This window comes from Amblyomma maculatum, chromosome 1 (assembly GCF_055883805.1).
Source record: "Amblyomma maculatum isolate TAMU_Amacu chromosome 1, ASM5588380v1, whole genome shotgun sequence".
Classification (NCBI taxonomy): domain Eukaryota; kingdom Metazoa; phylum Arthropoda; class Arachnida; order Ixodida; family Ixodidae; genus Amblyomma; species Amblyomma maculatum.
In genome coordinates, this window is record NC_139344.1 from 177,152,779 (window position 1) to 177,177,213 (window position 24,435).

The following is a 24,435-nucleotide window of genomic DNA, read 5'->3' on the forward strand; positions in this document are numbered from 1 at the left end:
GCTAGTTGGCCATCATTTATTTTCAGAGGTAAACCAGTTCGACCCAGTCTTTTCAAAGAGTTTTAGGAGTGCATCAAAATTTAAGGAGGTTGAAGGGCACTTGAAACACTTTTTTGAAAAATGAGAGTATTCAAAGATTTCAAGGGCCTCTGTGGAACCCCTGTTAATGAATTGGGCAGAAATTAAGCTTCTGTATGGTTGTATTTTCACTCCCAGGTCTAGGGTGAGCTACGCCTCATAAGAATGAATGCTTCATTCTCATGACGGTATTGGCGTATTAATTGAAGTGCAAGGTAAAGACAACTGTGTACAGTTTGAACCAACTTATAATTTGTGGTAGAAATGAAAACAGATGTAACATACTATACAGTACATGTGGATGCTGACAATGAATCGCACACAAAAATTATGGGGGACACTTAAACTCTGGCTTTAATGGTATGATGCAATAGCATATGCTACTACCCCACATATAAAGCCCCGCTTTAACCAAGCTGTATGAATGCGCCTACATGGCCTAGGGGTGATGTGAATTCAAATGTCCTGGCAGCCTGCTTCTAACGTCACTCTATCATACGAAAAGAAAGGCCACAGTTGGCAGCTCCCACCAAACGTTACGTCAGGCAACCCTATGGCCAGTCACTGCTTGGCCATGTCAGCTGCCAGCTACCGCCTGCCAGCGCCATGCTCGTGATTTTTCGCTCACAGTGCCGACGTCGGATTTTCGGTGAGGGAGGCCTTTAACGCTATCGAATTAAAATGGACATCTACAAAACTCTGGTAACAGCAAGCGCACAGGTGCCAGAAACTTGCATGCAGATCCAAGGGTGTTTGCTGCAGGTACGAAATGCCAAAACCTTACCAGCTGTCGCCTTCCAGGCAAAGGACTAGAATGCACACACACATGTAACCCCCCCGAAACACACCCAAAAAAAACAAAACATAATGCAATTTGGCATTAGCAAGACCATAGCTGCTTGTAGCAGGCAAGAAAAAAAAGATTAGGCCACCGGTGAATGGTCAAACCCAATCCCTAGCCTTGGCCTGTGAGCAGGAAATTTGTGCCATAGAAGTAACGAAGTAGTTTCCGCATTCGAGACATTAAAGTAATATTAGGAGCAAATGAAGGATGCTATGGCAAGCTTGCATTATCTGGAGTGCGGTCTTGGCTCATGCTTGCAACACGCAAGGGCTGAAAACAATTACGTATCAACCACCACCTCTTCTTCAAAGTGGGGCAAATACAGTCAGACCAAGTGGCATGGCCTGCCTCCCCTTCAAACCAAAGCCTGTGTTTCTTGTTATGGTAGGCTGAGGAGGACCATAAATATTAATTGAACCAAAGCACATAATGCAGTTTTTCTGTTTGTGCAAAAGGTCATCTGTTTCACTGATTCTGCACTGTTACCCGCACTGCAGAGACACCATCAGTTTCCTCACAAGCACAAGTAAAATTTTGGAGCTAAAGTAGCTATGCTAGCTTGAGGTGCTTCACCAAATCTATACCACTAGGATGCTCCTGGCCAAGAGATGGTTGGCCTCTGTGCCGCATGGCCCCTTTCACACTGCATTAACGTGGGCATTTCCAGATCATATGATTTAGATTGGCTTTGGCATCACAATTTTTCCATTTGTCTGAACAGAGTCCTTCCAAATATGAGCAACATAATTGGGAATTTGGATAGTTATTAGTTTATGCCGTGCTTTGGCCTGGCGTTTGGAGAGCGTTTTCTCTGCAGGGGGGAATCTGCGTCTGGCAAACCTGTAATGCTGTAGGATTACACTGTGTTTCCATGGTCATCACTATAATAGAACAAGACAAAACTGCCAACATTATATGCGTACATATATCCTGAGCATTTTTACAGGACCTCCTTTGCACCTGTACAAATCTTCTGGAGGTAGAACCACACCGCACACCCCGGAGCAACAGTTATGGTACCATCAGCATACTACCTCTGACAAGAAAAGGCAGTGCCCTGATAAGAAAGCAATATTGCAGGGACCCTGTCATGGTGCTTCAGTAGTTTCAGTGCTTGACTACTGAGCTGGGGGGCTCCGGTTTAATCCCGGCTGTGGTGACCATGCTTCAGTGGAGGCGGAACTCTAGGCACCAGTGCACATTAAAGAACTCCATGTGGTTGGAAATATCCGGAGCCTGCCACTATCTGTAATAGCCGGAGTTGCTTTGTGACATTAAACTCCATAATCTAAGCTAAACCAAAATGTCGTAGGAATAAAATTGGTAAATTCTGTACGTAAAAACTTCACAATTGAAAGTGATAGGCTTTGCACTTGAAAGCGTTCTCTGAACATTCTGCATAATGCCAAAAAGCTTTAGCTGCTCAGCCCTAACGCACCCCCACTTAACAGATTCAAAATGTGTATGCACATCAAGATGGCAACTGCCATTAATTCCAATGCATATGCTGTGAGACAAAAACAGACAGCACTGTAGAAGGGCTCTGGCTTGAGAAAAAAAACTTAGCTGAGATGACAGTGATGATGTGCACATATTGTGTAAAAACAGCAAGCAGGCCAACCTTATGTTGTGCCAGTCCACACACTAACTAGTCGAACCCGAATATATCGAACTCGAAGCGGATCGCGAAATAGCTCGATATATCGATAATTCGATATACAGAAATCGGCTTGTGATGGCACTTACGATGCGAAAAAACGATACCGTATTTGTCGCGTAATAAACCCACTTGCATAATGAACCCACCCTCCACTTTTGCACCGAAAATGTGAAAAAAAAAAAAAAATGCGTTAAGGCCAGCTCGCTCACATGCAAGCGATTGAGCGATCTCAGCGATGAGCGGCAGCGACAGAGCGAAAAATTTCAAACTTGTTTGAACTGCGTCCCTCTCGCTGCTCGAGCCACCGCGGCAGCTCAAAACAAGGTTTGTGTCACTGCGGCAGAAATTGCGAGCATTTTCGCTTGCATATCGATGGCGCGTGTCACTCCGTTTCGGTCGTCTCATCCACAGCTCATTTCTTGGCAGCGTGCCAAGATGCTGCGCAGCGATAACTCCGGGGCGCGTATATCTTTTGATAGCTCCTGCGGTGGCGGGGAGCGAACTTGGCAGCGTGCCCGTGATGACTTGATTGCACAAGCCTGGTTCGATTTATCACGCCGCGCTTGAGGCAGGCGTCATGATCGCAGCAGCTGACCGCGTGCTTTCGTTGATTCGTATATGCGAGGATAAACGACTCCCGCCAAAAAAAAAAAAAAAATCCTGCCGCTTCTTAACGTCTGAACAGCACAACGATAAGAAAGGATGACTCGCAAAAAAAAAAAAAAAAGAGAGAGAGAGAGAGAGCTGCCTCTTTTTAACGTCTGCAAGCGCCATAGCCACGTCAGCCGCCGCCCATGCGCAGAGGGTTCGCAACACACGCTGGAGAAAGCGTCCTACGTCTGTCTGAAAACTGGCTGAGCTGGCTTCGCATGCGTAGTGCGTGCTGAAGGAGAGAGATAGCTCGGCAAAAAGATGAGCACACCCACGCACATGGCTTGCAAACGTCATGTGTTGGCGCGCGGGAAACGATAACTGCAGATGCGCGGGGGGGAATGGGTGCGGCGCTGCCCAGACCAACCGTCGCCGAACTGTCCCCTCTCATTCCTTCCCCGCGTGGCTTGAAAACGTCACGAGGCAAACGGCCAAGGGTGATGCGATCGTCTTTGGGGAAGGCACACTTTCCAGTGCGTGGTGCGGAGTTCGATATATTGAACGACCGGTGAAATTAAGTTCGATATATGACGCGGCTTTCCTATACTTTTACATGGGATTTTCAAGGGGATATTCCGTGAGTTCGATATATCCAAAATTCGATATATCCGTGTTCGATATAACCAGGTTCGACTGCTTCTGAATACAATGAATGAATGCCATGCAGGAGGTTATAACTGATGATATTGATGGCATAAAAGTACTTCAAACGACAGCTTTTGTTGAAAAAATACTTCTGTTTCAAGGAGTTCTGTTCCTGCCGAGTCTCCATGGCAGGACTATGCTTGCAGAAAATAGATATGCTGTGCTCTGGCAAAAATCTCGGCACACAAAGGGACAGGGAAAGGCAATGCCCTGATAAAAAGTAATATTGCAGGGACCCTGTCATGGTGCTTCAGTAGTTTCAGTGCTTGACTACTGAGCTGGGAGGCTCTGGTTTAATCCCGGCTGTGGTGACCATGCTTCAGTGGAGGCGGAACTCTAGGCACCAGTGCACATTAAAGAACTCCATGTGGTTGGAAATCTCCGGAGCCTGCCACTATCTGTAATAGCCGGAGTTGCTTTACAACATTAAACTCCATAATCTAAGCTAAACCAGAATGTCGTAAGAATAAAATTGGTAAATTCTGTACGTAAAAACTACAGTTGAAAGTGATAGGCTTTGCACTTGAAAGCGTTCTCTGAACATTCTGCATAATGCACTGCAGAAGGGCTCTGGCTTGAGAAAAAAAACTTAGCTGAGATGACAGTGATGATGTGCACATATTGTGTAAAAACAGCAAGCAGGCCAACTTTATGTTGTGCCAGTCCACACACTAAATACTTCTGAATACAATGGATGAATGCCATGCAGGAGATTATAAGGAGGCTTGATGGCATAAAGTACTTCAAACGGCAGTTTTTGTTGGAAAAGTACTTCTGCTTTAAGGAGTTCTTTTCCTGCTGAGTCTCCATGGCAGGACTATGCTTGCAGAAAATAGATATGCTGTGCTCTGGTAAAAATCTCGGCACACAAAATGACCAAGGTTTTCTGCCAAAATGAACACACAACCCTATAAAATGTTATTACATAGCCACAAGTGTTTGAAACAATAGTTCTTTTTATGAGAAGCACTTTCAACTGAATGACTATATTCATTACTTGTTAAAAATGTGAGCAGCTACAAAGCCCTCGCATTACTCATGGCACAGGCAAACACGATAGGTCTAATGTTTTTACACAGTTAGCCATAAAACCATTATCCTGTGCTTGTTTATGAAAACAAAATGTTCTGCACATTACAGCACTCTACACAAGGATCTTCTTAAATTTGTCTTTCTTTTGTATAATGCACAAAGTTAAGCTCATTCTCTGTTCCATTTTTATTCTGATTGAGCAAGATGTTTTTGGGCTAGATTTCCTGTTGAAGGCCACTGGATTACACAGAGCGTTAATGCAGAAAGCACAGTCACATTTAAGAATTTTGGATCCACACTCCATCAGTACCAACAGCATTGCTGTAGTGAGTGCTTAAGACGGCTTGTCATGTGACGGCACAAAACTGTGCAAATCTAGTTGCAAATATCACCAAAGCTGGTGCAACCCTCACGGTAAAGCACAATTACAAAATACTGGTTCCTTGTGAACCGCAACTGGATATTGGTGTCCAAGTGGGTTGTAGTCTTCATAGAACCTTGGGCAGTTTACGTAGAAACCTTGAGTTGTTTACGTGCAATAAGACCACTTTCAAGCAACTCATGAATTCGTAATTAACAAGTAGTTCGCCCAAGATAAGATCAATATAGTTACTCATAAAACTGCCAACACTACTGACCTTGACATTATATCATTACCACCATCAGCTCAGCCAAGTCAACCAAGATGTGACCCAGATATACTTCCAACTTCGCGCACTTCACAGCTTACTATTTTCAACCATACCAGCTTGATGTAAATGTACAAATGTTCCACTAATACCGGGACACAGAGAGAAAGAAAACTGGTTAAATAATCAAGCCATCATACAGCAGAGCTTGTGAAGGTTCTCTACCCTGCACATCTTTACCGAAAAAGATGTTCAGCTTTTAAGCTTCTCTAGAGAATCATACACACAACACCAAGTCATATTGCACGCACACATTCCTTATACTATACTTCCCCTGCATCTCTTTCATGATTATGCACCAATGCATATCCCCAGCTATTTAAAATAAAGGGCACGACCCCACAGTTTTAAGCACGCAGAATATTACCAGTCATCAGTCTGGTTACAAGTGAACCAAATGGTTAATCTCAGGCTATTTTTAAAATGCATGTGGATAATATGTGTCGCACAACAGACAACATTTTAATATATTACAGCAGTGAGAAAAAGAAGCATGGGGCATTGCTTTCCTGGATTGATTAGACAGCAATATGTAGTTATGAAACAATTACGAACATTAGGGTTTTGAAAAATTCAGTCACTTGAAAGTGGCAACACAAGGGTGGTTTCCATGTCTGACCAACAATGCAGAGGTGGTACCACTGCATATACAATGCACTTCATGAAGATAAAATCAGAAAGTTTTGCAGTGTTGTAAATCTTTATTTGCGTCGTGTCCTTTTTTTCTTTAAATAAGGGATTAAGATTGCATTCTGACCTCCTCACAAAGTGGCAATGCCTGTCAATACCTAAGAATCTGGGCTCCAGGTAAAGGCAAATATGCAGCAGTAGAGTACACACCAGGCCTTCAAAGTTTTCTCACTTGAGCTAATGTCAACTGCTGATGCACAATTCTTCATCATTGAGGTGCTTGGGTTGGAAAAAGAAAATCCTTCCAAGATCTTCGAGTCCATGAATGCACAAGTTACAAATGGGTTTTAGCCCATAAAAAAATGTCCATGTTTCACCAGTAGTGTGCTTCATGCTGGGGAAGTCTTACAACACCGACTCCACCTCCCAGACGCCTGTAGTTCATGCTTCCACAGAGTTTCCACTGGTTCTGTTCTGGATCATAGACCTCAATGGTCTTCAGGTAAGTGGTGCCATCAAATCCTCCAACGGCGTAAAGAAGTCCGTTCACTACTGCCAGCCCCACCTGCAAAGGCAATGCTTTTTTCAATCATGCTGCAGATTTTCAATGACAAACAGAGGCCTGTGCATTCACTTTAGTGCATGTATATCATGCATATATGGTTGCACATAAATACATGCAATGTCACAATAAACAAAATGTTAGGCATAGCTGCCAACCATTCTTTTTTTTTTTTTAGATTTGGAAGGACCTGAAAAGTGATATGAATAACATAACATTCCAATAAATCTGTGAACTTCAAAAAATTCTATTTTCTGTGAAAAATTAGCATGAATAACTGCACATTCCACTAGATCCCACTATACTCACTCGCAAAAGATGTTAGCTTATAATTGCACTCATGCTTCTGTGATGTCTGTACACACTTGTCTGCACCTCATCTCAGGTAACCAACAACAGAAGTATGACTCTGCCACGTGACATGCTGTGAACCACACTATGAGCCAGTTCTGCACAGGCATACTGCAATGCATGTATCTCACCACCTGATGTGTGCTGCATATGGTGGGGGATATGAAAACAGTGTCCATTGCACTGGGCAATGACAGTGGCAAACAGCAAGGTAGGGAACCCATCAGAGGGCAGGCTTCTTTACAGCCCCCCACAGCCCCCTTTGTTCGCCTTTCCCACCCCACCCCTCACCATATGTAATGGCATCATATCATCGTGACTGTGCGCACCAGGTTCGTGTGTTTTTTAATATGAGCTTGCAGGCTACCTCGATGGGAGAGGAAGGCGTGCCGTTAACTCGAGTGGCAACTAGTACAAAAACTTCCAAGACTAGCCTAGCCAAGCCAATCCATCCAGCTGAGCCAGTTTGAATTCAAGATGCCACTTTTCATGGCAGCAAAGAGTCAGCTATGGCGGTGATCCTCGCCCATGTCTACTTAACTTTTGGACTTTGTGTCGAGTCCACAATACTGACTGCAATAATGCACACCATCTTATGAGGCACGTAACAGTCCTCATTGAGTCTGAAATTTTGTAAAAGTTCGAATTAGTGGAGTCCAAAAAATTGGTTGGCTCCATATTTCGAAATCACATCCAAGTGACATATTTTAAAACGTGTGAACAGATTATGCACGGCTAAAGGTCTTGTTAAACCACAATAGACTACAAAATGTGGTACATTGTACCCCATGTTTCACTAAACTAAGCTCGCCATGTGTTGCTTCACACTATGAATGACTGGGAAATGTGCTTCCCCGCTGCAAATACTGCTTCTGAATCACAACTGCTTGAAGAGCTCTGTACACCTGCAGTCAAACTTTCGAGAAGGACAACAACAGCAAAAAATTTAGACTGCATAGCTGTCTTTACATACAGCTTGAAGTGGATATATGCATCATGACACTGAGAGAATTAAACTGTGCACCATTAATTCTCAAATGAACCATCCTAGATGCAAAGAAATTGAATTTCAGTACCAAAGTCACATCCATAGACTAACGATAGTGGTTGCACTATCAGCAACAAATGAAAAGTGAACAAGACAACAAACAGTAAAACAAGGTCTTAGTCAGGGCAATACTAGTGTAGGTTAGTTTAATTTGGCAGGTACAAAGGCTCACCTTTAGTAATGCTAATCAATCTCGTTTGTATTTCCTTTCCAGGAGCTATTATATCTGTGTTTGTGCATTCGAATTTAAGTTTTCTTGTTAACATTTCGTTTATTGAGGACATATATATATACAGACAGTCGAACCCGGATGTATCGAACTTGAAAAGAATTGCAAAATAGTTCGATATATTGATAATTCGATATACAGAAATTGGCTTGAGACGCCACTTGCGATCGTGAAAAATGATACCACATTTGTCCTGTAATCAACCCACTCGCACAATGAACCCACCCTCCACTTTTGCTGCTGAGAATTTGACACACACAGAAAAAATTACAAGGGTTCAACGCTGCTGAACCAAATAGCGAAAGCATTAGCTGCGGGTGAACGAGTGTTCTTCTCTTTTTCTTCTTCCTCAGCCCACATATAAAGCCCCGCTGATATGACTTGCCTTAGTGGCCTATAGGGGTAACGTGAATGCCAGGGTCCTAGCAGGCTGATTCTGACATAACCGTCTCATGTGAAACAAGAGACTCAAGCTGGCAGCTCCTGCCAGCTTGGGGTCGTTTACGGGGGTCGTCTAAAGGTAAAAAATCAATGGTGGTCACCGCCGTTCCACGCTGAAGGCTCAAACTGCGAGCAGTATTGCTTTCGCAATAAAAAGCGTTAGTCAGCGGCGCATCCCTCCATTTTGGCTGTCGCATTCATAGCTCATTTATCAGCAGCGCACTAAGGTGCTGCGCAGCGATAATGTTACGGCGTGTTTATCTTTTGACTATACTTTTGATGTTAGCTCTTGCAGTGGCGGGAAGCGAACTTGGCAGAGTGCCCGTGATGGCTTGAGTGCACAAGCCTTGTTCCATTTATCACGCCGCGCTTGGGGCGGGCAGAGTCCACTACCACAAAATCATTGGAAAGTGTGATAGCTGCAAATGCCGTTTGAAGTGAACACTGCTAAAAGCCGGTGTCATGATCACAGCTGACTGCGTGCTTTCGTTGATTTATAGAAGCAAGAATGGACGACTCGGAAAAAAAAAAAAAAAAAAAAAAAAAAAAAAAAAAAAAAAAATCTGCCGCTTTTTAATGTCTGCAGCCATAGCTTACACTACGCCACACATTCAGCACGACGACAAGGATGGACAACTCTCGCAAAAGAAAAAAATACAAATTTGCCGCCTCTTAACGTTTGCAGCCGCCACAACTTACGCTATGCCGCACATTCAGCATGACAAGGATGGTCAACTCGCAAAAAAAAAAAATCTGCTGCTTCGTAATGTCTGCAGCCGCCATAGCTTACGCTACACTGCATGTTCAGCACGACGACACAAGACTCGTATTGCACCGTCACCTGCCGTGCACAAAGGGTTCACAACACACCGAAGCGATGGCCTTGTGGTAGACCATCCGCCTCGCATTCAGGAGGTACCAGGTTAAATCCCTGGTGCCGCCGGGCACCCACTGGTTTTCAATAGGTACAAGCGTTCCTCTGTCCTGGCGTTCGGCTCTTCTGGGGTGAAATGCTTGGGAAAGGGGTCACAGCCTGAATAGTTGCGCCGATGGGACAGTGATTCATTCCGCCATCGGACAACCATAAGTCGGCCTCGCGCGGCTGAAACCCATATGTGGCCCTTTTTTTCTTTACATCATGAGGGTCATCATCTTATCGACATCACTTGATCATCAACATCTCATCATCAATCTCAACTGAATCTTGAACCACCTTTGCAGGCTGACGTGTTCGAAACTGATTGTGCCCCGGAGGGCGTAGCGGTGTTAGCGGAGCTTCTTCCAAGCTCACCCCCTGAAGAAGCTGGGCGCCAGGCCCGGGGTCTGCTTGTACCCATGTTTACCGATGGGCGTCCGGCGGTGGGTTTCGAACCAACCACCTCCCGCAGCCGAGACGAACCATAGAGACCATGCTGGAGGAAGCATTCGACGTCTGCCACAGGCCAAGCTGGCTTGTCGGCGCATGCGTAGTGCGTGCTGCTGCGAAAGAAGACCAGGAAAGAGAAAGGAAGGGGAGAGAGAAAGTTTGGCAGAAGAATGGACACACCCTTGCGCTTCGCTCTATCGCGTTGTTCCCCCTCTCTCGAACACCACAGCTGCATTGGCTGTGTCTGCTCCGTACTGGCCATTGACAAACCGGTTCCCTCTCGTTCCTTCAAGCACATGGCTTGCAAACATCACGTACTGGAGTGCGGCAAATGATCACCGCAGATGTGCGCCTTTGGGGAAAGGGTGCTGCACTGCACTAGGCCAGCCGTCGCCGAATTGCTCTCTCTCATTCCTTCTGCACGTGGCCACGTGGCTAGAAAACGGCCGAGGGTGATTCGAGCGTCTCTGGGGAAGGCGCACCTTCCAGTGCGTGGTGAAGAGCTCAATATATCGAACAACCAGTGAAATTGGAGTTTTCCTGTACTTTTACTTTCCTATATACTTTTATACTTTTCCTATACTTTTACATGGGATTTTCAAGGGGATATTCCGTGAGTGCAATATAACCGAAATTCGAGTTATCCGGGTTCGACTGCATATGTATATGTGTATATATAAGTACCACAGTGAAGGCAGCTACAAATTCCTAATCAGTCATTATTTATTATCACTATGCAATGGAGCCATGTTGTGGAAACCATGAAACACAGCCAAGGTAGTGCAGCAACCCTCACAGCGAGGTAATAGCACATAACCAATGGTATGCGAAATAAGTGAACAAGAAGAGTCTTTCCAGCGTGTCAGAAAACCAACTAACCCCAGAGCGCCGCGAGGTCATGGCGACTATTGGCTGCCACTGGTTCAGCTGTGGGTTGTAGCGTTCTGCACTGCTGAGCTCTGTAGTGTCATCCCGGCCTCCAACAGCATAGATCATGTTGCTATATACAGCAGAGCCCAGGTGCTTGCGCCTAGTGCCCATAGATGCCACAGAACCCCAGCGGTTGGTCCGTGGGTCATACCGCTCCACTGAAACAAAGGCAAAGATCAAATTGAGACGACTGCAGTAGACATACAAGCAATGGTACATCATCACGGTGCTTGCACTCTGGCCCTAAAAACAGCCAGGTAAGAAATGTGGGTACAACAACGCATTTATTACCACGATCCTCCATGTCTTGAATTTGTGAAATGCAGTAAAATGATAGGTTACTAAGAAGAGTGCAAATATACAAAGTGCTTGTCAAAAATGAACAAGTTTTCACTTTAAATGCAGCCACTATATTACATTACATCACGGTAAAACAAATGTGCCTATAAAACCACACCAGTACCCGCTAAAATGAATGAGGCCAAATAATAGCAATACCAAGGAATGCACAAACGTTCCAAGTGAAGTAAGAAATTCGCATTTTAAAATGCTAAGCACTATGCAAGAAAACCTGCCAAAAATGGCACATCATCTTTTCTTGTTCACTCTAATACTATAGTAGTAGTGGCAGATGTAATACATACAGTCCAGCCCACTTATAATGAACTTGATCGTCAAGCGGCATTTGTTCATTGTATCCAAAGTTCGTAGTAAGTGGACCACCTATAATACGGGCAAAAAGAGCGAGCAAGACGAAAGTTAACTTTATTTTTGCAAAAAGTCCGTGATGCATGTCTGCTTCTTCAAAGCTAATCGCATCACTGCCATTTCTAATTTTTCCAGCGCGGTAATATGTTCATTGCTAAGGCCTCTGCTGCACATGAGTTCCTTAAGCGACGCGATGTAACCGATCGCGGTTGAAGCGTTCACAGCAACCGGCGGTAGAGCAGCATCCTCGTCATCGTCCTCGTCGGTCTCTGGCCAGTCAGGAAGGGCTCGCACTTCACGCACAATAGCTTTGTCAGTGCATGGCTCCGCAATGTCGGCGTCGTCATCAGCAGAAACGAAATCATCCTAGGCAACGTCAGGTCCGGCCAGCTGCGTGTCAACAACGCGTTGCCACAAGTCCTCGTGCGACCGGCCTTCCGCTGGGTGATCTATGGCGTCCTCGGTGCCTGGGCCCATAAAACCCGCCTTGCGGAAGCAATTTGCTATGCACTCCGCAGTGAGTTCCATTCACGCCGCTTTCAACATCTCCACGGCGGCAAGCAAGCTGATGCGAATTGGCATGGCAGCATCAATGGCGATCAACAAGCGTTGGATGACGCGCCGCCGGTAGCACACCTTGAACGCATGAATGATGCCCATGTCCAGCGGCTGAATTTTGCAGGTTGCATTGGGAAGCAAGAAGAGCACTGCCACCGCACTCAAGGAAGGCTGCACAAGGTGCACCGCACAGTTATCCAGCACGAGCAGGACCTGCCTGTTTTTTCGTGCCATGTCGCGGTCGAACTCGACAAGCCACTCGGCAAATAAGTCACGACTCATCCAGGATTTTGTATTGTTCCTGTAGCGTACGGGCACGTAGCTTCCAAAGCATCGCGGCTTACGTGCCTTGCCAATGACAAAAGGCAGCCGCCGGTCACTGCCGTCCATATTGACCCACAGAAGAACGGTTATGCGCAACTTGCTGTTCTTCCCTCCTGCACACTTGTCGCCTTTCAAGGCATGCGTTTTAGATGGCAACATCTGATAAAACAACGCAGTCTCGTCGGCATTGTAAACGTCCCGTGGAGCATAGCTCGTGATTGTTGGGAGCTTGTCGGAAAGCCACGCATCGACGTCCTCGTTGTTCACAGACGCGGCCTCGCCGACGACCGCTTTGAAAACAATTCCGTGGCGAGCCTTAAATCGGTGGAGCCATCCATTGCCTGGGCTGAAATCGGGAAAGTCCAAAAGGAAGGCGAAGTCTTTAGCCTTGGAGAGCATCAGCGGTCCACTGATCGGAACGTTGCGAGACTGGGCGTCGGCGAACCACTTTAGCAGTGCGTCCTCAACGTCCGCGTAAGTCACCTTCCGAAGGCGCTTTCTAGTCGTCGGATCGGCATTCACGGTAGCACCAAGAATCTTTTCCTTGCCCTTAGCAATGGTTGAAATGGTCGATTTTGACAGTCCGTACTTCTTGACCAGTTCGCAGTTTTTTGCACTTTGAGCAAGTTCATTAACAATGGCCATCTTCGTTGCGATGTCGACAGCTTTCCTTTTAGCACCTGAAAAGGTCGGCGTACAGTCCTCCATTGCACCAGGCACAAGTCAAGCCCTTGGGCTCGCGCGTTGAGGCAGCCTTCAACTCCCCGATCTGGGAAAGGCACGGATGTGGCAACGATGTCAACGCACCGCCATCGCACAGAAAGAATCGATGGCGCAATGCCCTCAGCGCGGGGTGGCAATGGAGCAACAAATGGAGAACCGGTTTGAGCCGGTAGAGAGGCGCCTGACTTTCCGGATTGGCTGACGCAGATTACGTGGATGCATCACAGCGATGCGGGCGGCGCCACTTTCTCTTTCGTCACCACGTGTGCGCGCTTTTTCGTTTTAATTTTTCAATGCGAATGTGCGCAAAATTCGCCTGCCGCGGGTTCGCAGTCGAGCGAAACCACGCCAAACACCGCCGGCTCGGTCAACTACGGGGGCCCGACAGCTTTGCGTTCGCTCTAACCGAGTGTTGAGGCCACAACAGCTTGTTCTATGTGAGACACTGTGCCATTGCCCCAATATATATTTTGACGGTAGCACCGCCCTCGTTCATACTAAGCAAGCGTTCATTATATCTGCGGCTGTTATATGTGGGCTGGACTGTACCGGTGTTTTTTTTAAAACTGTTTTAAGATCGTTGTTTTAAATCCTGTGAGAGATGCGTCAGTACGGTATGTGAATGTAGATATATAGCAAGACAGACATTATGTATGTGAAAGAGCTCAGTGATTAAGCAATCAACTAAAATTAATGAATCAACTTTTTTACTTCTGATTTTAGAGGCCTCCCTTAAATTAAGAAATTGAACGCCATTAACATAAAAGCTGAGTCCAAAAAAACACTTTTTAGTTTTCAAAGTTGGCTCCCCACAATGCACATTTTTAAAATGGCTTGGCTTATGGGCATAACATTCCAAAACGACTCAGGCTATGAGAGACTGCGCACTGGAGGACTTCGCAAATTTCAACCGGAGTTCCTCGACGTGCACTGACATCATACACCACAAAAGGGCCTTTCTTTTCACCTCCATCGAAAAGCTGCCACGTGGCTTGGATCTGATCCCCCATCTTTGGTTCAGCAGTCAGCACCCAAACCACTGAGCCACTGCAGCGGGGCATATTTAAAATGGCATTGCTCACATTTCCAACACAGCAAATACAGAAGCCATTTGTCTATTTTATGCCCAGCGACGAATTTCGAAATAGCGTATATTTCAGAATACCGAACATATTTTATTTCTTCTTCAATAATTTTGGAACATCAGTATTACGAATTTGGCTAAAATTAACAGCGCCGCAGCTTGCAACTCTCGCGTGAAACAGAAATCGCCGTTTCTGTGTGTAGGGTCCTTGGGCTATAGCTATCATCATCAGCACATCTAGTACCAGCTTCTAGCGCCACCACGAAGCTATGGTTTATTACGCAGTAGCCAGCAAGCCTAGCCGCCTGCGTTTTTTTCTTGTGCGTCATACGCGGGTCGGTTGTTTGTGCGTTAGAGCGTGCTGGAAGTTGCTTTTTTTTTTATGCCGCGGATTATCTTATTGCGAAGTTTGTGCATATTAACCAGCGAAGTGCCAAGAAGATATGAATGCAGCCGCTTTCACTGCAAGAAATCGACACAGGGAAAAAGGGATTCGGCCTCTACAGATAGGTAGCATTGCCCCATCGACCGCCGCAAACATTTTGAAAGACCGGACAAGATTTTCAAACTTCAGGGAGCATTGAAGATGAGGTCATATCGAACTCTTGTTTTTTTTTTGCACATGAAGAAAGTCTGTACTTTCATCGCTTGGTGCAACACGCATGCGACGAGGTTTTCCGCAAAGTGGAAGGTGTATGTGCTGTAGTGGTGTAATGTCATGCACGGTCGTGTTTGCTGCACGCGGCAGAAGAAAATAATTGATTTCTTCAAATAAATCAGCTTTGGAGTTAGTACAACATTTTCATCTGAGGTTTTGCTTGTCTACACACGTGCCCACTGCCAAGGTACCGTCGTGCGCAAAAGTCGGGACACCACGGCTTCGGCGGCCGGAGCAGCTGCAGGGACGCATTGCGTCGCTGCTATCTCGCGCGGATCGCTCGTTTCGAGAGTGCCCGGTGTGACGCAGGACTTTCCCTCGCTTTCAGGCGGGCGCTTATCATGCCACACTAGAAGTTTGTCAGTCATGATAAGCGCCATACCGAGAGCGAGGGAAACTCTTGCGTCACAACGGGTACTCTTGCAGCGACGCCCTGCAGCTGCTCCGGCCGTTGAAGCAGTGGTCTCCCCACCACTTTTGCGCACGATAGTACGTCATTTGCATACCTAGGTTTGACCACTGGCTTATAATCGCAGATTTTTCATTACAACAATATTTCAAAATAACGAATGATTTTTTGCGGTCCCGCGGGATTCATTATATCGAGATTTGACTGTATTTGGTTCGTATTTGAATTTGATACAAAACTTTCTGACCATTTGAAAGTTTCCAAATATTCCGCAGCGATCAATACTGACCGTGCCAACTTTCATAAATTCTACCATGCTGAAATCACAATATAAGGGCAACTGTACAAAAGTGTCCTCTTTGACTTCTTATTGTCCATTTGTCGTGTGGACCGATGATATTTGAATGCTGTTAGACTTAGTCAGGTAGGCTTTCCCACATATGATGTAATGAGAACAAGATGGGACGACCATCCGCTTCATAGATTCATACCATCATAATGTAGAAGTGCAAGGTAATCCTTTCATAATGTATTAAGAATACATTCTTTAAGTCCACACCTATGGCACTCCTCGTCCACAACTTTTCTAGTGCAAGCTCCGTCATCTCGTTTTGGTTGACTTTTTGGGTCAGTAGCCCACTTGCAGAATTTTGCATGGAGCTAACAAAGAGGAGAGCCGAGTTACGGCGTCGCCAGCATGAAGAGAAAGCAACTGTGTAAAAATCCCGCCTGGAGCATTGTGCACTGTAAACTGTACACCTTGCACGTGTGCTGAACTGCAAGCATGAGCATGACAACAGCAGGCAGGCCAAGCCTGGTCACATAGTTTCAGTTTCTGAGCTTTGACGCGAGTCCGCAACAGCGGAGGCTATCAGCAGTGCATTTGCCAGCTTCTGAAATCAGCTAAGTGTCACTTTCCGAAGCTGACCGGCTATTGCATGGCTGGCCATTTCTTTTCCTTTTTAGAAGCAGTATACCCATCGAAAGGCAGTGTGCGTTCCCTTGCTTACATTGGCACTGTTTAAGCATGCTAGAACTGCCCTATCTATCATTTACTGTTTGCAGTTTGTGTGATAGAACCTCCTCACAAGGCTTCACTGCAGTTGTGGCAGTTTTATACCTCTTTTTGGAGGCAGGATATTACAAAGATGGGTTCCCAACATGTTCGATGCTAATAGTACCACAATTTCCAAATGCAGCTGAATATGCAAGGCAAATAACGAACCCAGTGTCATTCTAAAACTGCGGATTGTGTCACCTATTTGACAGAATCACACGCATTAAATTTGGCTCAGGATGCAAAACAGCCAAGTTTTGCCACACACTACAACCATCACACTAACATCTTCATTAGCTGAATACTGCAAGCCACAAATCAATAACTGCACACATCAAAAATTCTGCCGCTGTTAGTTTTCATGCACGCTTCACATGCAGCAAACCTGCAACAATGGCTCTCACAAGTCTGCTATGTATTGATCATCCTGTGCAGTGAATGCTGCCATTACAATAAACAACACTACAGTTCCTTGAGCAACTAAACTGTCACAATGTACTACAGTAAAAGCTCATTATTTATTAATTCGAACTCAAGGAACCAGGTGCAAAAATATGACTCATCGAATGACCCCTAAATTAGCTGACAAAAACAATTAGCATCACACCAAATTTATTTAGTGAAAGACTGGGCAATTGTCATCTAGTTTTTAGTTTAAATTTTTATCAATGCTTTATTGCCTGCCCACTTTCTGCTGTTCGGAGCATTGAAGCGGAACTGGTTGAAAAAGGCAAGGGCCCATGTTGGCCTAATTCTCGAAGATAAGGTCTGCTGCATTTCAATTATTGTGATTTTAATGCAGCAATCCAAAGAAATGCACAAAACATGTGCATATGCCACACACAGCACACTGATCAAAGTGAAGTAGAACACTGTGATCATGCATAAGAACATAAACCTCAGAATGTTCACTTCACATGCTAGAGTTTCCAGATATACATTATTATAACGTAAATCTTACCTGTGTTAAGTGGAGAGGTGCCATCGGAGCCTCCCATAGCATAAAGGTAACTTCCCAACACAGCTACAGCTACCCCAAGCCTTTTTGTGCTCATAGGTGCAACTTTAGCCCATCGATTTGTCTGTGGGTCATACCTGCAACCATTTCACAGCACATTTGTAAAATCACTCACTACTGTGCACAACATAAACCAAAAGTAAGATGGTGAAGCAAAAAAGACAAAAAGAGCACAGAAACAAATGCATGGAACCTCAAACCGTGTCAAGCTAATGAGTGTGTGATGCATTTCAGTGTATTTGATACTCAATTATTGTGAGCAATGCCACAGGTGACAATGGATAAGAGCTATATGGAAAGCCTAAAGGTTTCGATGACTGGTGCAGTGACAATGTGAAAGTGGACTTTCGTTAAGGAAACATTTCTGATTTGCAGTGAGTAGTTTTCAATGATTTTGCCATCTTTTGCTTAATTATGCAAAGGGCAACAACCAATCTGCATCTGTAAAATGTGCAGCAAAAAATTCCAGGAGCACCGTGGAATCTACACGGCAGAAATGCAAAAGCCTAAGCACTGCTGGTGCACAAGGTGCATTCTGTTTGCTCTCATTATCAACTAAATGCACCATCATTATCATTGCTAATGCCATCATTGTCATTATCACTAATTGCAGCTTCACTGTCATCACTACTATCATCCACACAGTAGAAAAGGAGAATTATGACATGCGTTTCAGGATCCCGGCTGTGGTGCAGTTGGTTAAAACGCTCGGCTGGGAATCCAAGGTATGGAGATTCAATTTCCGGTGGAGACAATTTATTTATTTTTAACTATCTTCCTCACTATAGACAAAGAGAATTATTATGTACGTTTCGGTTGATGACGTTATTTGATTGACAGCTACAGTGGAACAGGACGCTGGATGCCATGAGCATGAGGCATTAAAGGCTTTCGCCTTAATACGTGACAATAATCCACTGACATGGCGAGTGGTCAAGGCTCACAGACAGTGTTTGTCTCTCTACAGATATATATCTAACCCCACCAATTAAAAAAAATTCTATTAAGCCATGGGACAAAGAGAAATTAGACAATTTTAGACTTTCATAATGTATAGATTAGCTGGTGAAAACTGTTGTACCAGCAATAGCCAGCACCAGCCAAAACGCTGACATAATCAGCATGTTTCAGATTAAAAAAAAGTGCTATTAGTCAAAGCTTGTTTCTTCAGTGCATACTTTTTCTTATGCAGGAATGCATATCACACAGGCATAGCTACAGCCAGTGTTAATAATTTTGTCTAAAATGAAACTTGCCTGGCACAGAAACACCAGAACAAAAAGCAGTCAGGCTTGTAGCAACAAAAAGCTAGCTAAAACGATAACTGTGTGGGCAAACAATACCTATAAAAGTCATACTGGTGTGAGGAACCAAGTAATAACTGGGCACAAAATATTACTTTTACTTCGCATCAGCTGAGCTTTGTTATGTTCGAGAACATAATCTGTTTTTAAGGTCTTGTGTCAGAGTGTTGTTTTCTTATCATGGCCTCAACTCTGCACCAAACTAGCCCAGCTACATGTTGTTATAGAGTTTTTTCCCATCTTTGCACTTCCACCAATACTCTATGTGCTCCTCGCCTACACATATTACAATGAGAGTACAGTAAAAGCTCATTAATTCAGTATTCAAGAGACCAGGAAGAATCTTTGAATTAACTGAAAGTTCAAATTATCGAACATTTCTAAAAAAAAAAACTGTCGAAAGCTATTTGCATCATAGAAATTTCATCTAACGCCAAGAATATGGCTGTCCACAAATATGAACTCAAAACTAAGCGACAACAACAATTTTTCACTGTTTTGTCAAGTTCTCTGCTTCACGCACACTGTTTGGAATGTTGAAGAACTGATCCAAAATCATAAGTGCCCGCCTTTTTCACAGTGCGACGCAATAGCAGTGGTGCCTCTTCACAAACCGTCCCACCGCGTTTTGAGGAAGCTTCACCACATACAGTCGCATTTTGAGAATACTTCACCACACAGACTGTGCTGTGAGGTGAAGCATCCTCACACTGCAAAGGTTCAGTGCACTCGAAGAGCAATAAAAGCATGTGGATGCAATACGTGTAGGTGTTAAAACAGCAAGATGCCATCTAAAAATAAAACTGAACGATCAGTGGCGCGCAAAGCAATGTTCGAAGCGGCGCGACTAATGGCACCTGCAGGATGGCATGAATTTAAGAGAACGAAACAAACCATGCTGCTGGGCTACATTTCGGCAATGGGGAAATTACGAACGTCACGCTTGCCATTCACACTTAACAGTGATGCTGGCACCACCACGCTGTCTTCTCCAGAAACAGCCCACTGGTGATAAGCGCCGCCGAAGCACTGACTGCTGGACTGTGATACCGGGAGATGCGAACTATGTGGTCGCAAAAAGCGGGAATGAATGCTCATGCCATCCAGTAAAAGAAAAAGGTAAGTGTTATGTTGCCAAAGAACAAGAAACTACAAAGGCTGTCAATTTTCAAGCTACATAATCTAAAAGATGGAGGTGTTTGTGCCCAGCGATCACTTCATGTGACAAGGCTTATTCTGGTTCCATATCATTATGCTCACAACTGAGGCCTGTTCTACAACATTTTGTATGCTATTAAGAAATCCTCTGCGTCACCGTGGAACACACTATACTCCGTTTCATACATCAGGTGCAACGCAGCGAAAGCTACGCAAGTAGTCCGCAAGAAAAAAAAAAGGAGGCGTATCACTACGTGCTCGTTTCGTGGCCGAGTGGTTTTTGCGGAAACGGGCTCTATTCCGAGCATACACGTTTGCAATAACTTGCTTCGCATGCCTAGACATCTTCGCAGTGCGGATCTTATAGAAAAAAATGCGCACCGAAGAACCATTTTTTCAAAAACAGTTGCGCAGCGCGGAGGGCACAGCCAGCGCCATCTAGTGGCACAGCTGGCAAGGTTGCAGGGCAGCGAAAACGCGACACGAAGGAAAACGACATAAAAAACATACAAATTCACCGAATCCGATCTTTTCTCCCTAAAAAAGGTGCTCTTTATGAAGTTGATGGCAAATGTAAGATGTATTAAGCTTGCAGACAAAACAACTATTATTTCCTCTCGTCAAGAGCAGCCACTATTTTTCATCGCGGATGCGGAGAGCACAAAAAAGAGCTGTAGATTTGGCAGTGTTGCACTTGATGTATGAAACGGAGTATAGCATGCACAATTCTGAAACAGAACTGAAGCCCAGCAAAAGACAACGGTTCAGCTAGAGGTGCAACATCTCCTGTGTTTTGTTTCCGATTAAACATTTTATGCTGGTCATAATCATTGTACTGCACAAATCATAGCAGTGCAGAATATTGCACAATTCTGTTGGTTTCCAAGTTACGTAGGCATTAACGGCAACGAGAGAGCAGACATGTGCACTGCTCAAGCTCACAGAAACAAAATTGAGAAATTAAACTTGCCATATAAGGACTGCACAGAGTTAATTCAGCCCAAACGAAAGGACAAATGGCAGTCTATGTGTAGTAACCAAGAAAGCAATAAATTGCACCTTGTAAAGCCCATAATAGCAGAATGGAAAACAAGCCCTCATCAAGAATGCTTCATGGAAGTGACAGTATGCCATCTCCGTATTGGACGCACACATCTCACACACAACTTTTTTACTAATGAAACACGATAAGCTTACTTGTGAAGAATGCAGAGAGGTTCTTACAGTCAACCACATCCTAATTACATGTCCAAAACTCTAGCCACTACTGAGAAAGCGTTTCACTATATTCTATAATCATAGCATCCCATTCCATCCCAGCTTATTTTTAGGAGGAAGAGCAATAGCACGCCTTCTATACAAATTGTAGATTTTTAACACACCCGTTTTCCAATTTTTTTCACAAAACACATTTTAACCTAGCTTTTGGCGCATGATAGCCTTAGTTGTTTATGAGCCACAAAACCTAACACAGCACAGGAGACTGCACTACCTGTGTAATTTTGTTAGGAATTTAGTTATACTGCGTTTAAGCATGGCTATATATAAATGATGGTTAAATTCAAGGAGAACTATGCTGCAGCCAGTCTCCATATTAATTACAACGGCGAACTGTCCACGTGTTGCCGTTTGACTGCACGCTACAGAAATGAGAGGCATCATACCTTATAAACCTTTTGAATGAATGAATAAAGTATTTCTATAAAATATGTAGTGTTAAATTTGAGATAAGGAAGAAAGTTACAAACGGCAACTTGACTGGTTCTTGACCCATCTCGTGTCAGAAGCCCCAATGTGCACTGGCATGACTGATGTGACAAAAGAAAAATAAGAACAGAAAAGGAACAAAATATATATGCTCTGAAACATAGTAGGTAATTGAGCTGACAAGGAAGAAAACATTCTTATACAATGTGTACACAAAAATTTGAAGAGAAAATTAGTTCTAAAGGATGCAGTTTAAGAGGAGCTGGAATATCTAAAATATCTGCATTTAGAACAGTGTTTTGTAACTTGCATATAGCATTTGCACCACGGATATTGACAAGCAAAACATTCTGGAGAAGAGTGAATACTGGCCCCTCCTCAATTTGTTTTTTTCTTCTTTGCATGAAACCTTTATAACACTAAAACATATTTAAGATGCAAATTTCCGGTTTCCATCTTAGTGCCACCTAGAATCTTATTAGGAACACAACACCACCCTTCAAAAGAACTTCCTTTAAAAAAAAGACAGACTTGCTTTACCATGCTTGTCATGTATGAAAAATGCGCAAACATAACTGGGGGCCCCAAGACTCGTGTATGCACTCCACTTCGTTAAAACAGGGCTTAAAAGTGGGAAGGTTAAAATCAAATTTTGTTAACACCAGCCAGAGATCAATACAAGGCCATGTAAACCATGCTTCATTAGGTGTGGTTTGTAGCGTTTAACATCCCAAAGCGACTTAGGCTATGAGACACCTCATTAGGCTATCTCATTGTCAAGTTGCTTTTTTTTTTTTTTAGCTTTTGGAGAATGAATGGTGAAAGTAAAATAGCACCAAAGTGCCCATCTCTAATATGAAGCCGATCATTCTGCATGTTTGGCATTTACAAAGTGCTGCAGGAGGTAACAACAGCAGAAGTCTGAAGGTCTTCCTTCAGACTTCCTGAAGAAGGCACGGCGTGCGGTGTGTGTGTCGCTGCTTCGATGCAACAACACATGATGTGGCCAGCAATCAATGCCACCTACGCTTCAACAACAGAAGTTTGCATTTCTTTAGAGGGGCCAAAAATTGTTTGCAGGAAAAAGACTAAGCTTGGGGACTCCTACTCTTCTGGACATGCATGCAGCACATGGGCATCTTGCTCTCTGCCTCCAACGAAAAGCGGATGCTGCAATGGCACTCATTTTGGAACAAGGTTCTTTTCATAAGGTTCTGCTGGCGAGTGCTGTAATCATGGCACACATGGGAATGTTGGATGCAATGTCACAATTTTGTTTGTACAGCACAAACTTTCTTTTATCAATGAAAAAAAAAAATGAGATATACTATATTAAAGAAATCTAGTTGGACAGATCCGAATGGGACGGTATTAGTAATGGTGCTCAACATTTCTCTTATGGCAAATTTAATATGGCTCAACGCTATAGCCAAACGGGTAGTTGGTGGAACATATTGAATGGAAAACAGTGCAGGAGACAAACACGCTCGTCCTGTGGTTCTTTGCTTTGGTGTTTGTCTCCTGCACTGTTTTCCATTCAATATGGCTATCCACAGCGCTCTCCTAATCTGTGAAGGAGCAAGATTTCTAGGCAGTCTAGGGACTGCACCATCACAGCCCAATCAGAACCAAAGATCTAAACCTAAACAGTCTGAGATACAGCACTTTGTTTTTGTGGAGCAAGAAAACTATTCACACAAGCGGTAAAAGCAACATTTATAAGGTTGGCACAAGCGAATTGATTAAGCAGGCAAAATGCAGGTGCATAGTGACTACTACATATAACATTTAACCATATACCCTAGGTTCCGCATTGGTATACAGTCGAACCCGGTTATATCGAACCCGGATATATCGAATTTTGGTTATATCGAACTCACGAAATATCCCCTTGAAGATCCCATGTAAAAGTATAGGAAAGCCGCGTCATATATCGAACTCAATTTCACCGGTCGTTCGATATATCGAACTCCGCACCCCGCACTGGAAAGTGTGTCTTCCCCAAAGACGATCGCATTACCCTTGGCCGTTTGCCGCGTGACGTTTTCAAGCCACGCACGGAAGGAATGAGAGGCGACGGCTGGTCTTTGCAGCGCCGCACCCATTCCCCAAAGGCGCGCGCATCTGCAGTTGTCGTTTCCCGCGCGCCAACACATGACGTTTGCAAGCCATGTGCGTGGGTGTGCCCATTCTTTTGCTGAGCTATGCAACGCATGCGCCAAGCCAGCTCAGCCCGTTTTCAGCAGACGTCGGACGCTTTCTCCAGCGTGTGTTGCAAACCCTCTGCGTGCGGCAGCGCGGCGGCAGACGTGGCTATGGCGCCTGCGGATGTTAAAAAGTGGCAGCTCTGTTTTTTTTTTTTCTTTTTTTTTTCTTTTTTTTTTTTGCGAGAGTCATCCTTTCTTATCATTGTGCTGTATGTATGTGCGGCGTAGTGTAAGATATGGCGGCTGCGGATGTTAAGAAACAGCAGTTTTTTTTTTTTTTTTTGCGGAGATGTTCATTTTATTATTATTATTTTTTTTTAATCGTTTATCCTTGCATGTATGAATCAGCGAAAGCACGCGGTCA

The 24,435-nt window shown here is 44.4% G+C and overlaps 1 protein-coding gene and 1 pseudogene across 1 annotated transcript in view; one reads left to right on the forward strand and one right to left on the reverse strand.

The window, feature by feature from the left end:
- LOC146204963 (uncharacterized) overlaps positions 1 to 24,435 on the forward strand; it is a 193,706-nt pseudogene that overhangs the window by 57,190 nt on the left and 112,081 nt on the right.
- dbo (Kelch-like protein diablo) overlaps positions 5,873 to 24,435 on the reverse strand; it is a 34,468-nt gene continuing 15,905 nt past the window's right edge. The window contains exons 7-9 of the mRNA XM_084589645.1: positions 17,639 to 17,772; positions 11,106 to 11,314; positions 5,873 to 6,794 (exon numbers count right to left, since the gene is read on the reverse strand). Coding sequence (XP_084445771.1) covers positions 6,603 to 6,794; positions 11,106 to 11,314; positions 17,639 to 17,772 — 535 coding nt within the window. The 3' untranslated portion in view covers positions 5,873 to 6,602. The remainder of the gene's footprint in view (positions 6,795 to 11,105; positions 11,315 to 17,638; positions 17,773 to 24,435) is intronic.